The sequence below is a fragment of the Mastacembelus armatus genome, chromosome 2 (assembly GCF_900324485.2).
Source record: "Mastacembelus armatus chromosome 2, fMasArm1.2, whole genome shotgun sequence".
NCBI lineage: Eukaryota > Metazoa > Chordata > Actinopteri > Synbranchiformes > Mastacembelidae > Mastacembelus > Mastacembelus armatus.
Window position 1 is genome coordinate 3816943 of NC_046634.1, and position 14938 is coordinate 3831880.

The 14938-nt window shown below is 40.5% G+C and overlaps 1 protein-coding gene across 1 annotated transcript in view; it reads right to left on the minus strand.

Moving 5' to 3' along the window:
• Positions 1-14938, minus strand: part of LOC113127494 (potassium voltage-gated channel subfamily H member 7-like) — a 44738-nt gene that overhangs the window by 12557 nt on the left and 17243 nt on the right. Inside the window, exons 3-7 of the mRNA XM_026302155.1 lie at positions 14112-14267; positions 8387-8866; positions 7688-7708; positions 5311-5522; positions 1489-1914 (exon numbers count right to left, since the gene is read on the minus strand). Of these exons, the coding sequence (XP_026157940.1) occupies positions 1489-1914; positions 5311-5522; positions 7688-7708; positions 8387-8866; positions 14112-14267 (1295 nt within the window). The remainder of the gene's footprint in view (positions 1-1488; positions 1915-5310; positions 5523-7687; positions 7709-8386; positions 8867-14111; positions 14268-14938) is intronic.

Here is a 14938-nt window from a genome sequence, read left to right on the forward strand (position 1 = left end):
GCAACTGAGCGAACAGTGAATGAATCATATGTAGAAACAGATGAGACCTAGATTAACCAGTGAACGCAGTCTGGGAGAGTGCTCTGCCTTAGGACCAGTGCAGCTGACTCCGAGTGACCCACACAGACGACAGAGCACACGCTGTACGATGTGGCTCAGACAGTGTACTGTTGATTACAATCTGGGCTTATAGTAAGTCGGAGGTGTGTGGAGCTGAGGAGTGAAGCTAAAGCTCCTATTAGCAACCAGTTGTATAAAACATATCCATCAAATATCCTTCTGGCCATCTGGTGCTGCAGCTTTCAGCACGCCTGGCTACTTTAAAACACCAAGACACCCATGCACATTTCAGGTGATGCAAAAAAAAATCTACTCTAGTTTAAATTATGAGATCACATTTCAATTAAAGTTCAGAGTTAACTTTCATGTAAAGCCTTTATAATTTACAACTACATCAAATTTGAACAGTATGTACATGTAGATGTAGATTTCACAGGCAAATAACCTCATTTTATCTCAAACGGCTCCTGTAGGTAAATTCTGCACTACACCACTTCTTTTCATTTGCCAGGCTACAGTGCTGATCCTACAGAGTGAGAATCAAAAAAGAATCTCCCACAGGAGATTTCAATGTGCAATGTTTCTAATGATATCTGCAAAAAAATATTATTATTGTCAGAGATGGTTTCCAGGCAACAAAGGTGCATGAGATTATGTCTAAAAATAGGCCATATCTCTGTACAGAGAGCTAAAATAACACACCTTAAAGACAAGAGCTAAAACTGTATGGATGCTATTTTCAGTTTCTGCTGGTGATTAGAAAAGGTAAAAATAAAACCTTTTGTCTTTCTCCTCATCCTGACACCACAAACTGTAATAGGAACACACATCCTGTCAGAGTACCAGTCATCTAGCTGTACGGTGAAGACATACATTGTGCTGTGGCATCGCTCAGCTGTCTCTTCTTTTTTCTTCACCTGCCACTCAGTGCCTGCCTCAAGCCATGGACACTCTCACAGAAACACACACATAATGTAGAAAACAGCTCGGAAAACCAAAAGACTGACATCAGAGCCTCATCCTCAATACACATCAGTCTGGGATATTTTGTGTGCATTTGGGGAGGTGCAACATCACATGTTCTATTTAGCTGAAAAACTAAATTATTATTCAAGAATTGACCCATGCTGAGATTTATGGCCTTAGTTGCTTAGTTGACTGAGGGACATGAAAGCTGCACTTTTTAACCTTTTTTGTTCTCTTCCTGCCTGTGAAACCCTACATACTTATTTCTTTGCCACTGCACACTATTAGTCAATATTTATTGTGTTAATTTATGTCAGATTCTCTCGTAAGAAAAACTGATGGACAGGCTGATTTGTTTAAGTGACTAAGATTCTGCCAGCCAGCCTCAGAATTCTTGTGCAATTACCCCTATTTCTGTCTTGTACATATGAAATGACTGAAAGCCAGCTAACCCCCTCTCACCTCATCTGATCCTGAGCCAAAGATGAGCAGGTCAAATGGGATGGCAGCCACCATGTCTATAAGGAACCAGCCTTTAAAGTAGTGGATGGCAATCTTAGCAGGGTGGCTGACCACTTCCTCATTTATGTTGACATAAGTGGTCCTGAAGTTTATTAGGATGTCCACAATGAACATGATGTCCACTATCAGATCCACTACATTTAATGGAGAGCAGGAGTAGCCGCAGTCCTGTCTCTTCTGCTCCTCAATGTCATTGAGGAGAAAGGCAGCAGAGTAGGGTGTGAAAATGGCTGTGTAGATGACCAGCAGCAGGATCAGCCAGTCCCACACTGCTTTAAAGGGGCTGTAGTGAAGGATAGTCCACTTGTCGATACGTGGTGTCTGAAGCTTGTACTCAGGTAGCACGTCTGCACCCAGAGAAAGAACCTGAGGAGGAAGACAGAGAAGTAGTAGAAGTATCTCAGTGAAATTTGATCAAAGTGAAGGATTCATTTAGCTGGTGTTAGTGTGTGTCCCATTTAGTCTGTTTTCAGTCAAAAACATACCTGAGGGAAGGCTAAAGTCATGTTTTAGCTGTAAATTTTAGTTTTGAGTCAAGTACGCTGCTTTAAGAACAACTTCACTGATTTTGTGCATGAAGCTCAGTTTACCCATCATAAGTGCACTCTTCAGCCTGTGGAAACTGTAGTGGATTTTTTCTGTGGCCTTACAGGGGCTTTCTAAAATCTGACAAAAGAGGCTATGTTACAATTTGGGAGTGTGATGTTTGAAAACTATGGGCATTTCTGAGGAAGGAAGGTCTAAGAATTACCATCCAGTTGCATTTTGGGAAATGTGAAATCATGCGTTTTTTGTTTACATTAAAACTTGGGACATCTCAGCCTCTGCTACATCAATTTAACAAAGTCCTTGTATGATGTGGCTCTCACTGTGCAGTATTAAACTGCTGTCTCCACTGTGTGCCTGTGTAAAAAATTCCCTCTTAGATGAGGTGATAAGAATAGACACAACCACTCAGTGAAATATATATACATATCTATATAAACCAACAAGCATTAGCATATCAATGCCATTCCATACATCTGTGTTATGGCAAATACGTTCATCAAGAAAGCACTGAACAGGAATTCTGTACACTTCTGATTTCATTTCACATTATCTCCTAACCTTGGATGTGCTGAGACATGAATTTCCCACACTCCCATATAAACCATTCATGTGTTAAATGAAAAAAACTACATCTGAAATGAGAACTCCAAATAAATTAGTTTTTTTGTATAAGATACACATGGAATAGCTGGTTTAACATCACGACTGCATAACCTACATTGTAGCTGCTGCTGTAGGAATAAAATCTTTTACTGATCACTTAGTCCTAAAATATGCCAGAAAAACTTAGCCTCAGAACAGACAATAAAACTGTGGCAAGTTAAAAAGTCAACTAACAAATCTGCATGATTTGTCCACAGAAAACAACAGCCTGCATAATGTTGCAACGTTGTTGTAATATAATGTTGTGATGTTTTGCATCTGAAATCCATTCCAATGAGCTTTGATGCTACTATCTGTATCTTTGTTATTGCAGTTTCCCTATATAAGCAAATGACTTTCAACATCAATATTATAGCAGCGTCATGGACCATTTCAGATAAGAGTCTTGATGACTTGGAGATAATTATAGGTGCAAGCAGAGGATACATCTATTCATTTCAGTGTCAGATACTTCAATAGGCAGAAATTTCCATGCTGTGCCTCTTTCATTGCTCATTATTCAAGTTCCAAGGAACAATGCAAACAGAGAGAGAGGGGCAGGTGAAATAGACAAGCTGCAACTACAGAGAGACTATACCTGCTCAGCATGAGAGTGAAACAGAAAGAGAGAACCTTAAATGATCACTTTAGCATCCATCACTTATTGCATGTCCCCTCATCTCTAACCCGGTCACCTTCATAACCCCTGTGATTAAAAGGCGAGGACTAGAGGACAGAAGGATGATGCACAGCACAAGAAAAGAGCTGAAGTGTTAATAATTGAACTGTTATTAGAAACTCCTGCCTTCTGTGTGATGGAGAGGGTCAATTGCTTTTACCTCTAATACGGGATAACCTTTGAAATTGATCAGAAACCAAAGGGCAGACAACAGGAATGAATGTTTGAATGAAATGCCTATTTCCCTAAACTCAAAAAACAATGCACAATTGTTGTTAACCTTCATATAACTTAAATTAGACTTAAATTAATTTGTTAATTTCTTTACATTTGTCAAGGAAGGGGTACAAATACAAAATTAGGCTCTCAGCCTGCTAGGAGTCAGCTGGTTGGCAGAATGACAATTCTAGATGAACGTGTTGTAGCCAAAGTGTTTCCAAATAATAGATTCTATCTTAATTATTTAACCTACCTACTGTAGCTATGTGCACTTGGTGCAAATGAACTATCTAATGGGATAACACAAGGCTTGTTCTGTGTTTGGCTAAGCTTCAAGCAATATGCAAATGAACATTAGCTTTTTCCGTATCTCTGGTTCGTTTTGCCTGCACTGCCAAAAGTTTAAATATCATTTATGAGGAGAGAGTGTTGTTAAATGTTTCTGTGGTTAACTTTGTGGCTTCCACTGTTAAAAATGTTGTGTGTACCACTGCTATGCCTTCAGCTCCAAGTGTCAGGTTCAAACTTCCGCACTTGAACAGAAAGTGATGAGCATCTGGGACTTGTGTCTGAGCTGCTGGCACTGAGATGCTCAAATGTAACAAACAGCATCTGAGCTGCAAGTCTGCTTTTTTCTTACTAATAAAATACGACAATAAATTAAATAGATGTCACAACACAATGTGACAACACACTAGGGGGAAACATAAAGGTTACACACCCACTGGTCTCCAGGTACTCTGGTGTGCCACATGTTGTAAAAGTAACACCACATTAAGCAGCGTCCTCTCTACTGCTTAATAACTTTGACTTTAATGCTGCATGGAGAGGTCAGAGTGATGCTCTGCAGTCTCTGCCTCTGGCTCCAGTTGAAAGCCTTTAGCTGAAGTTGCCTCTGAGTGTGAACAGGGGTCAATTTCTGTGCCCTCTATATTCGTTACACCATTAATGGGCAAAATGCAAAACTGAGACCTAATCAGTGACTTGGGACGGCTTTGACCCTCTCCTAGAAATACATTAACTTACAGCGCCTGTATGCTCTGTGCTGTCTCTCAACCCTGGCAGAGAAGGTGAGAATGACTTCTAACCATGTCCGTAACTCTAGAAATATGGCCTGGGCTATTGATGCTGTCTGCCAGCGGTAAGAGTATCCCTGATTATCTGCCGCAAGTGATAGACACCACTGCTGTTTTACGTATCAGACCACTTGAGTTTCAATTAATCATCCTGAGGCTCACAGAGACCAGGGGAGAAAAAGGGTGAGGTGGGGGTTGAAATCTGCTGACTGTTCAATCTGTGCAAGTGTGATTTGTGATTATAGTAAACAATGTGATGAATTTTACTCTAGAATTTCAATATATTTTCAATCCAGTCTGCACAACCTTAGATGGTAAACAAATGAATGATGGAATGAATAATTCAGAAATGCAAAATGCACGTGACCAGAATAAAGTTTGAATTCTTTTACTTACTTAGCAGCTGATGTTAAGAGGTCAGATTTACTGGGATTTCCATGAGCCTTGTATTTGCACCATTATTTATCAGAGATTTGTCAAAACCAATTTCTAGGTTAAATATGAAAGTGACAATGATCGCTTTTGGATTGTAGTTGATTCACAGATGTTTTTGTGAAGACGACTGCTTCACATTTTCCTGCTTGGTTAGCATCTTACCTGTGTGACCTTGTCAGTGACATTGTGTGTGCGGTCTTTGACTTTAGGGGCGATGATGGTTTTCTCAGAGGATGGAGGTGAGGGGCACTTCTTCTCATTGTTCTCAGAGAAGTTGAGCGTGATGAGGGGAATCTTGTTGATAGTGCTGTACTTGTTGAGGTTTGAGTCGGAGGTGGAGCCGAGTAGGCTGGATTTGATCTGGCTCAGTGGCCCTGAAAGAGAAAACGAGGGGGAGGATGTCATTAAAAGTTGCCACATCTTGTACTGTGTTGGACTATTGTTGATCTAATAGGCTTTGTGAATCGTGGACATCAGAGTCCAGCACTGGTTTGACTGTTGTGACATGAGTAGTGAGTATGGAGTGGCCCTTACTTTTGGAGTGAGTTCAACCACAACACAACACTGAGGATACAACAGATGCTGAAATACAAACTCCACACCCTTTGATTGACCTGTCTAGGATGAACAGACCTGTCAGTGTTTCTCATTAAAAGATAATGAAGACCAATGTCTGTTAAAGAAAAGAATGATTCAATGCACAATCAAAGAATGCAACTTCACACGGTAAGTCAAACCACCTATCTGTCTGATTAAGGCTTGGACATAATGAATTATCTAAATCGTTCCTCATTATACTTCACAATGTTCTCTTCACATTCACAGCATTAGAAAATCTGACTCTGGCATTTACTCCCTGGCTTCTTGTGAAAGCATTCAACATTACAACAATATGTGACAGCACTACACACATTGAAATGGGGCCCAATGAGAGTGATAAAAAGTGAAAGAGAGAACTGCTGACTCAGCCGTGTGAGCCAGCAGAGAAAGGTTACACTATTTATTCCCTCTTATCACAAAGTACAGTACAGTGATTCAGAGTCAAGGACAGTGAAACAGACAGCTGAGGATGAGAGAATGCATGCCCAGCTTCAATACATGCCACAGTAAGGATACATCATTGCAGTCATAAAAAATAACTTGAAAAGCTGAAGCCATACCCCCAGCCATCCAGGAGCGAGATACTAGCAAACCAGAAAAGAGAAGAAATAGGAGGTAAAGGGGAAAGTGGAATTATGGATGGATGGTTGGATCGCAGGGACAGTACTCGTGTATAAACATCATTATTTAAAATATCATGTGTTTTCAAGTTGGGCTGAGCAGATCTTTACAGAATTTAAATGTTCATGTGCATGTTATACTGTGTTTTTGGGACACATACTCTTAGGGTGCTGATTTACTGATTTGATTCAGCTTTCAATTCAAAGAGGAAACAGTGCTTCTACGTTTTTCTACAATAAACAACTGAGCAGCACTGTTATTTGGTTGGATAACAAGGGCGTCATTAATGCATAAACTGACAAATACTATCCCATACAGCCATATGATATTCAGTATATGATGGCAACAGTCAGCTCACACCCCGAGTCACAGCAGTCCTGTAAACTGTGGTTGGTCCACACTGACTGTAACTATCCACATCAGTTTACAGGATTGTCAGCCCACTGGGAGACTTACACAACCAGCTATCACCTATGTTACTTTTGAATTTAAAGTCACCTTTTCTCCGTGTTGTAACACAAAATAGACATTTTGCACATCATGTAGCTCAAAATGAACCACTTAGAACAAGTAACACGAAAGTAACAAGTAATTGATGCAGATGCAAAAATGGTAAAAACATTAATCAGTGAATTGAGAAACTCTATATTTTTATCCAGCCCTTACATCCTTTGATCCAAATCACAATAAACTTCAACACATCATGTGTAAATAATCCTGTGACTATAAAAATAATAACAAAACTGTGACTATAAAATATGTAGTGTCACTTGCATGCAGCACAAGCACTGCTGCAGTACCACTGCATTTAATAAGGGCAAAACACATGGGAGAGTACATAGTATTCAAATGGAAACAGTCTGTTTTTTTCATTCACGAAGACTTGGCAACAAGAAAACCAGAGGGTGCATAGAAGGAAACAGAGGTTACAGACAGTGGGAGGTATCAACTTGTGATGCTCCATTGATTTTCTTCAATGAACAAAAGCAGGAGAGAGATTTAATGTGTTGTTTCATGCAAGCGCGTGCAGAGGTCAGTGTGTGTATTTTTACTGGGCTTTCCCCTGAGCAACCGGCTAGAGTTCAGCAGGTCATGCGCACTGCGACTGACTCATTTAGTGCTGTGCCAGTGTTTTGAGGCTCCAGCTCAAGAACTTACAAATGCGCTGTCGTTCTTCCGCCATAACATTTGCATTCAACATAAACTTCAGCGATGTGGAAAACTCATGCAGCAAGCAGGCTTTTTGCAGTACATAGCTATTATCCAATAGACGTGCCAAAATTTACAACTTAAGATGCAGCAGGCTGCTGGTTGTTACCTTTGATATGGCGACCATTGTCTGATGGCAGCAACACGGTGTTGGAGAAGGAAGAAAAAGGGCAGTGGAGGTGAGAGAAGAATTTCTAGTTTTTTTCTGATGACAAATGGGAGGCTGACATTAAATCCCCGCTACAGCCCCCATGAGCAATTCATTCCAGTGAAGTAGATATATTTCTTGGTCAGTAACTCAAAGCTGTTTGAATGAGGAGAGTAGATAAGGGAATGGGGCAGGCTGATTGGCCTGGAGGAATCCGTGCCAGTCTGGGGTCTCAACTAAATTAGGGCCAAAAGGTTAATGAGTGATTTAGACTTGTGAGGAGATCAATAGCACACAGTAGGCATGATGTCTCTTATCTGCTATTTTGGGACCACACAAAATGTGGTAATTAATAAAACCAAATTATAGTGAATGTGTGTCATAAGTAATAAATGTGTTCATTTGTTCCTTACTGTAGAGCAGTACAGCATTTGGGTATTGACTGAACCCGACTCTTTAATGGCTCTCATCATTTGGAGAGCAGCTTTTTTTGCTTGGGCAGTAGCCACCTGCTGTGTACTGCCAAGGACATGGCAGGGCAAAGATATGTCTTACTACAACTAGAACAATTTCACCATTGAAAAACTGCTATAGCATTTTGGTGATATGTCAAAAAGCCTTACAGTGCACAGTGAGCACAGAGCAGCTGATGATTCCTACCTTCACTGGCATGTCTGTCCCTGAACGCCATCTTGGAGTTGGACCCAAAGCCTTCCATGTCATGCACTGAGGAGGCTCGGCGAATACTGCACATACTCTCTCTGGAGGCAGTTGGAGTGAGGCCCGGGATTGACGGTGCAGCATTAAGTGTGTCCTCTTGGCTCTGTTGTTGGGTGTGGGCGATGGCCTGGTCGGGGTATGTCCTGTCCCATGGACCCTTGGGTGACGAGTGGTCCAAAGGCCCAGATACGGGGGTGGAGCAGTGGCTGGGGCCTATGAGGGCACGGGTGTCGTTAGCATAGGAGGGGCTGCAGCTCTCGCGGGTGGTGGGGAGTTGGTAGTCGCGCGTAGCCACTGAACAGTCACTGTGGCGAGGAGAGTCCACCATGACAGCATCAGGGTCTTCCTGCGGCAGGGACTGCTTACTGATGCCGAGGAGCGGTAAGGCCGGGAAACGGAAGCGAAAGAATCTCCCTTTCCCTGACAGAGAGGAAAAGAGTGGAACAACAATGAGACTGGGAAGTGTCATTATTGTCATATTTAATCCATAAGAATACCCCATCCCACTGGTGATCAGCGTGGAGCATCGGGGGACAGTGGGCAGTGGATAGTTAAGTCACTCAATTATCATGAAAACTATCTGCCTGCAGAAAAGTGAGTGCACAGTGGTTTCATAATGAGAGACTGACATAACCCCCATTGACCTTGTTTTGCTGTTTTCATTGTATGTTTCTAGCAGAGCTTTCTTGCAGTCAACATCCCTGTTGATGTTTTGTACTTGTTTGCCAATAGTCTGCCCCCTTAAAAAAGATCAAAACAAATGCCTGTTCTGCCTCAGGCCCGAGTTCAATACTCAATTTCCTTCAATTATTCATGGAGGAGGACATTTACTGAAATATTAGTGAGGCAGTAGTGCACTCCTACCAAGGATAATGTGCAGGATTTTAAATAGTGATTGATAGGTCCGGAGGATATGAAAAAGAATGTAACAGAGACAAAGTGATATTTAGGGCGCTGCTATCAAAACACAGCCTAACCCTGAGGGAATCTTATGCAGGAAAAGGTGAACAAAGATGAAAATAGAGTTAAGCTGAATGTAAAGCCTGTTTAAATGAATGCTCTATCATACTATGCACACAGTACACACCCACGCACACACACCATTCACAAACATGCACATTCAGCTGCATCACACAATTTCTGCAAACATTATGACAGAGACTGTCACATTCACAGGATTTCACATACAAACAGCAGACCGTGGTCTGCACGGTGTGAATCATTTCATTACCTGCACACGTGCCATACTGTATGAGATATAAGAATACTATCTCATTCATGAGCCATGACAAACCTGATGTTAGGAAAAAACTTCCTTTCACCACATCATTATGTCCTCTTTGTGTATTTGCCTGAGCAAACTACAATACATTGCAGTAGACATACCAACAACTCCAATTTCTGCATTGAGTAAAGCAGCTGACGATGTATTCACAGACACAATAGGTGGTAAAATAGAAAACAGACTTAATGCTGAGGCTCAGCAGGGAGCTTGGGTCCATGTTTTGTAGTGATGGGCAATATGACCAAAAATAAAATCCCTGTGTTTTTTTATATATTGACTGAAATTAAATATAAAACACATATACATTTAAATAACATTAAGTAAAATGTGTGTACATTAAGTAAAAAGAAAAATATTTTTAGTGTATTTCAGGCTCCAGTTACTACCATATAGACTGGAAGTATATTGCAAGTATCTGTAATTTAATCCTTCTTAGTCAAACATAACATTTCACATATCCACAATGAAATCTTGTTCATCCTTGATTATCATCAAAAATGATGATGTATATATGGAAGCCCAATACACACACTGTAAATGGACAAAGTGACATTGTTTGTCCTAGGAAACATGTCAAGGCAATTTTAAGGATTTTTAGATAATAAATAATTTATTATGACCAACACAATCATATATATCTTGAAATCCTGAAATAAAATTTTCTACTAATTTCTAATAGAGAGAACAGTATTGTGGATATTTTTACCATTTTGACTAGTGAGGATAAAATTTTGACATGAAAAAATTTTAACAGATATCAAATAACAAATTTAACTACAGATAGGAGTGTAGTTTCATAAGCCAGTAAAAGGGCAGAAACATACTAAAAACCAACTGTGACATGTCACATCATGTTTTTGATGTCACCATCACTCCTCTTTAAGTCTCCAACAATACATGTGCTTTATTCCTTGTTTTAATCATATGCAGGTCAGCAATGTTATTACTGCAGCCCAATAGGCTGATTTTGGTTTGACACAGATGCAAAACAAATATTTTTCAACATTACTCAACATTTTCTTTGTTGTCATGGGAAGTTTTCAGAATAATTATCCACACTGTTTTATTACCCAGCCCTAATGCGGTGTATTTAAATTATGTATCTAGCCAGATGCTGATGATGCCGGAAATGATCATTTGCATATACTTGGTGATTCAGAGCAGGAACTGAAGCTAGTGCTCATATCTACAGTGCAGTATGACTCAATAAGACAGTCATTTCAACTTAAGAAATTAAGTTGAATTGGTATTCTGGCTTTAGAAAAAAAAATCATCTAAACTTGGTGCTTTAAGGCAGATTAGACTCTTTGGTCAAAAATACAACCTATGTCAGTCTGAGGCTGATCACAAACCAGAAAACCTAATTTATTTTTCACTATGTCTGCACAATGCAGCACAATCCTGTCTGGTGTGGCTATCTCAAACACTCTCTCCTCCAAAAAAAAAAAAAAAGATAATACCACTGCAATATTACAACACTGACATTTTTAGCAATTATTTGCGCTGCTCTACAGCATTTCACATTTCTGACATCTTGATTTAAACACCAGCTTCAACTGTAAAAATGACACCATAACAAAATAATGAATGGCAGCTCTCACACGCTCACAGATATATTTCTGCTTACTGCTTAGTCTAGAGAACAAACATTAATGCCTCACATCTTTGAATTGGCTCATAATTCAGCCACACATTCACAGTGTGTGCTGAGAGCACTGTACGTAGCTATATTTAATGGTGATATTGAAAAGAATATGCTATCTTCTGAGTGCTGTTACTGGGCTTTGTGTGTGTATACGATACATGTGTTTTAGTATTCGCTCTCACTCACCTCGTCCTCTCCAACCCTCTCATTCTTTCCCTGCAAAAGCTCACCAGCGGCTTTACACAACCAATGGACACAGAGTGGCCCCCTGTTGCTATGATACCAGATAGTAATATTTGCATTGAATATTAATTGGGCCTTAGATCCCCATGTTAGGGAGTGAAATGTCTTTCTGTGAGCATGTGAGCATGATTCAGACATCTGGGGAGAAGTAGAAAGAGAACAATAAACCTTCATTCTTTGGGACAACTGGGACACAAATCACTTTGTGTCCTTTTGTTTCTGTCCTGTGTTCTCCTTGGTGAATTTGCTGATGCAATAGTGTGGTTAATATGCTCTCCAACTGATTTGCATGCAGTGTTCTTTTACCTGAAGGAGTATTCACCTGTGCTCCCAGTTCTCCTATTACTCACCAGCTCTAGAGAATATCGTATAATTCTGTTGTGTCCTCACTCTGCCCTCCACTCATTTATATGTGGAGGAAATTTATGATGAGATTGCAAATCAGGTACTCTAACAATCTGAAAATATAAAAGCTAAACAGCATTAAGACTCCAGCAGATCCCCATGACCCTAAATAGCAATAAGTGGGTATAGATAATGGATGGATGGATAGATGGTTAAACAGCATTAACCTAAAATATCACATTAAAACTGAGCAGTTTTTGTTCTCAGGATATAAAGAACACTAACATGTTACTGTAGGTGTGAGCACAGATCTAAATTTCATTATAAAACATCAGACACTTTACAAACATTACAAACTTCAGATGTTTTCAATGTCTTATTTATTATTTTAGCCCATATTCTTGTTCAGACCCAATACAGATCTATATGTTTGGCTCTGAACATTCTTAATAATAAAATATATGAATCATCATGGACACACTACTGTCCCTCTGAATTCAGTAAAACCTTTTCCCACTGCTTTCCACTGTTAAACACTAGTCTGGGGTTGAAGCTGATATATTAAATGCCATTTGTCTTGTCTGTATGTGTGTAATTTATGGATCTGTGAAAATGCCCTGCGTAGCCACATAAAAGCCATATGGGAGAAGCCTAGCTGGTTTCAGAATGGATGGATCATCGCTGTGCAATCGATAAGCAGCACCTAATGCATAGCTGCTCATTCCCCAGAAGGAGTTGAGATAATGCAACACATGAATCATTACCCCACTCCATCTAAAAGCTGCTGCTCCTGCACATGTGATATTAGTTGCTACTTAGAATTGTATCACCATAGGATTCACTGAGGTAAATTTAAATCTGTTACTGTTTCTTCAGCTGTGATTTTCTTTGAAATTTGATGTAGTTATTCCTAATTTGTGACCTCTGTCCATCTGCTAGTAAAAAGTGCAATACAGGGCCTCTGAAGTTAGCTGACTGACAGCTGTGATGAAATGTGCCCAAGTAATACTGTCTCTCTCCAGTAATCCCTGCGGCAGCAGAGGTTGTGTGTAGGCAGAGCAAGAGAGATGGTGCCCAGCCCTGAGACTTGACCTTGTAAACAAATCTGGACCTCACCACCAGATTTGCAGGCACACCCATTTATTCAGATAGGCATGAACAGATTAATTCATCGAGGCCTGATCCAGCAGGGGACTGCCCTTGACTCGGCAATTAGCTTCCTTAAAAAACTGATACCAACACACACATCCAAAACAAAAAGCTCATGCGTTTGCTTATGGCTTTCCAAACACACACACACAACCCTTGCTTTTAAACTCAACAAGCATCCCAATTCTTCACCACACACCCCATGAGGCAACAGCCTGTTAGAAGCCTTATCCAATTACAGTCACCTAGAGGTTACCTGTGGACATCCATCCTGCTGCTTTAGATATCACAGACACAAAATGGAGAAAGAGACATCGAACAGTGAGCAAGCATCAAGAGCATGTTCAAGAGCACTGCTGGGGAATGGCATTAGAAACTATTACACCAGCAGCTCGGTGAAGCTCAGTGCTCCCCAGCACTGCTCCAGTAGTTCATCAGGCCGTACTGACAGGCTATGAGCTATAATTGTGTCAGGCCTTTGAGATGATGGCAGAGTAACACATCAATGCCTGCTAAACACTGGTGTCAACATGCCAAAGCTGCTGTCTAACAGGCAATTTCTGCAGCTGCACTCATTATTACTGCAGCAAGTCACTACACTACATTACATATTATGTCTAGTTTTAAACATTTTGCTACAAAGGCAAGATGATAAAGAAATGAAGAAACTGTAGCCAAAGGTAGGGGATGCAACATTAATATTGGGGTCATGTCAAAATTTTAAAGGGACTGGGTAACTGTGCAAATTGAAGTGGATTTAGGAAAAGGTTACAAGAAAACAAAATCGCAGCTGGCGGATAGATTACTGTCAATCATATCTCGTGGCTTCCTCTTTCTCAAACTGAAGCATATGCAGTACATGGAAGAACACAGTGCCAGTCTGTATGTCCACTGTTTCAGGTTCAATAACACTGTATTGACTGCACAGCACAAATACAGCCTGGATTAACCTATTTTGCACCACACTTCATTCTCCAGAACTTCTGTGTCTTACTCACGTTGGTCAGCTTTGGAAGGTGAGGTGTGGTTGAGTCTCTCCAGTGAGTTGCTGCTGCCTTTGCCCAGGATGTAATCGAAGTTAAGGATGAACATCATGACCACGCCCTCCTCGTTCTTCACAGGGATGATATGGGTGGCACAGAGGAAGTTTGAACCTACCCAACAGGAAATTTATTCACAGTTAAAAATGGGTAATAAACATGGGAACTACTGTAATCAGTTATGGACTCTAAGAGTTATGAGCCACATTAGTCCTAAAGCATGCCTGTTTCAAAATTCAAAACAAAATTCTTCAACCTGATCACAGCACAGCCTTTCAGATACAGTACAGGCTGACCTTGAGGCTTTTTGACATTCAAACATTTTATTCCTTATAGAGCTGTGTGGGCAAAAAGGCTTGGTAGGTGCAAAAGTCAAGAGGTCCACTGAGGGGCAAGCCTCAGGAACTGAGTGATTTCATACATGCAGACATGGCCTCAGTCTATCCTGCTAGTTTGTACTGGCTAGTTCAGTACAGTGAACTATAATGCAAACACCAATTCACCTCAGTTTTCATTAATGTATTACACAACTACTTCAACACCGAACCCACTGTCTGAGATACATTCACCCAAAATACATCCTTTTCTCATCAGCTCTCATTCTCACAGCTTCTTTTCTGAATGTTCTCAGGCTCATAGAGGAAAAAATGAATTGCTCTCAGTTCTTAAACCGTAATTATTAGAGTTGCTGATGGTGCTCCAGTGGGAGGTAAATTTAATGCAGGCCTGCTGGATGCTAATGCCTCGTGTCTAAATGTTCCTAATTTATCAAACAGCAGACAAGA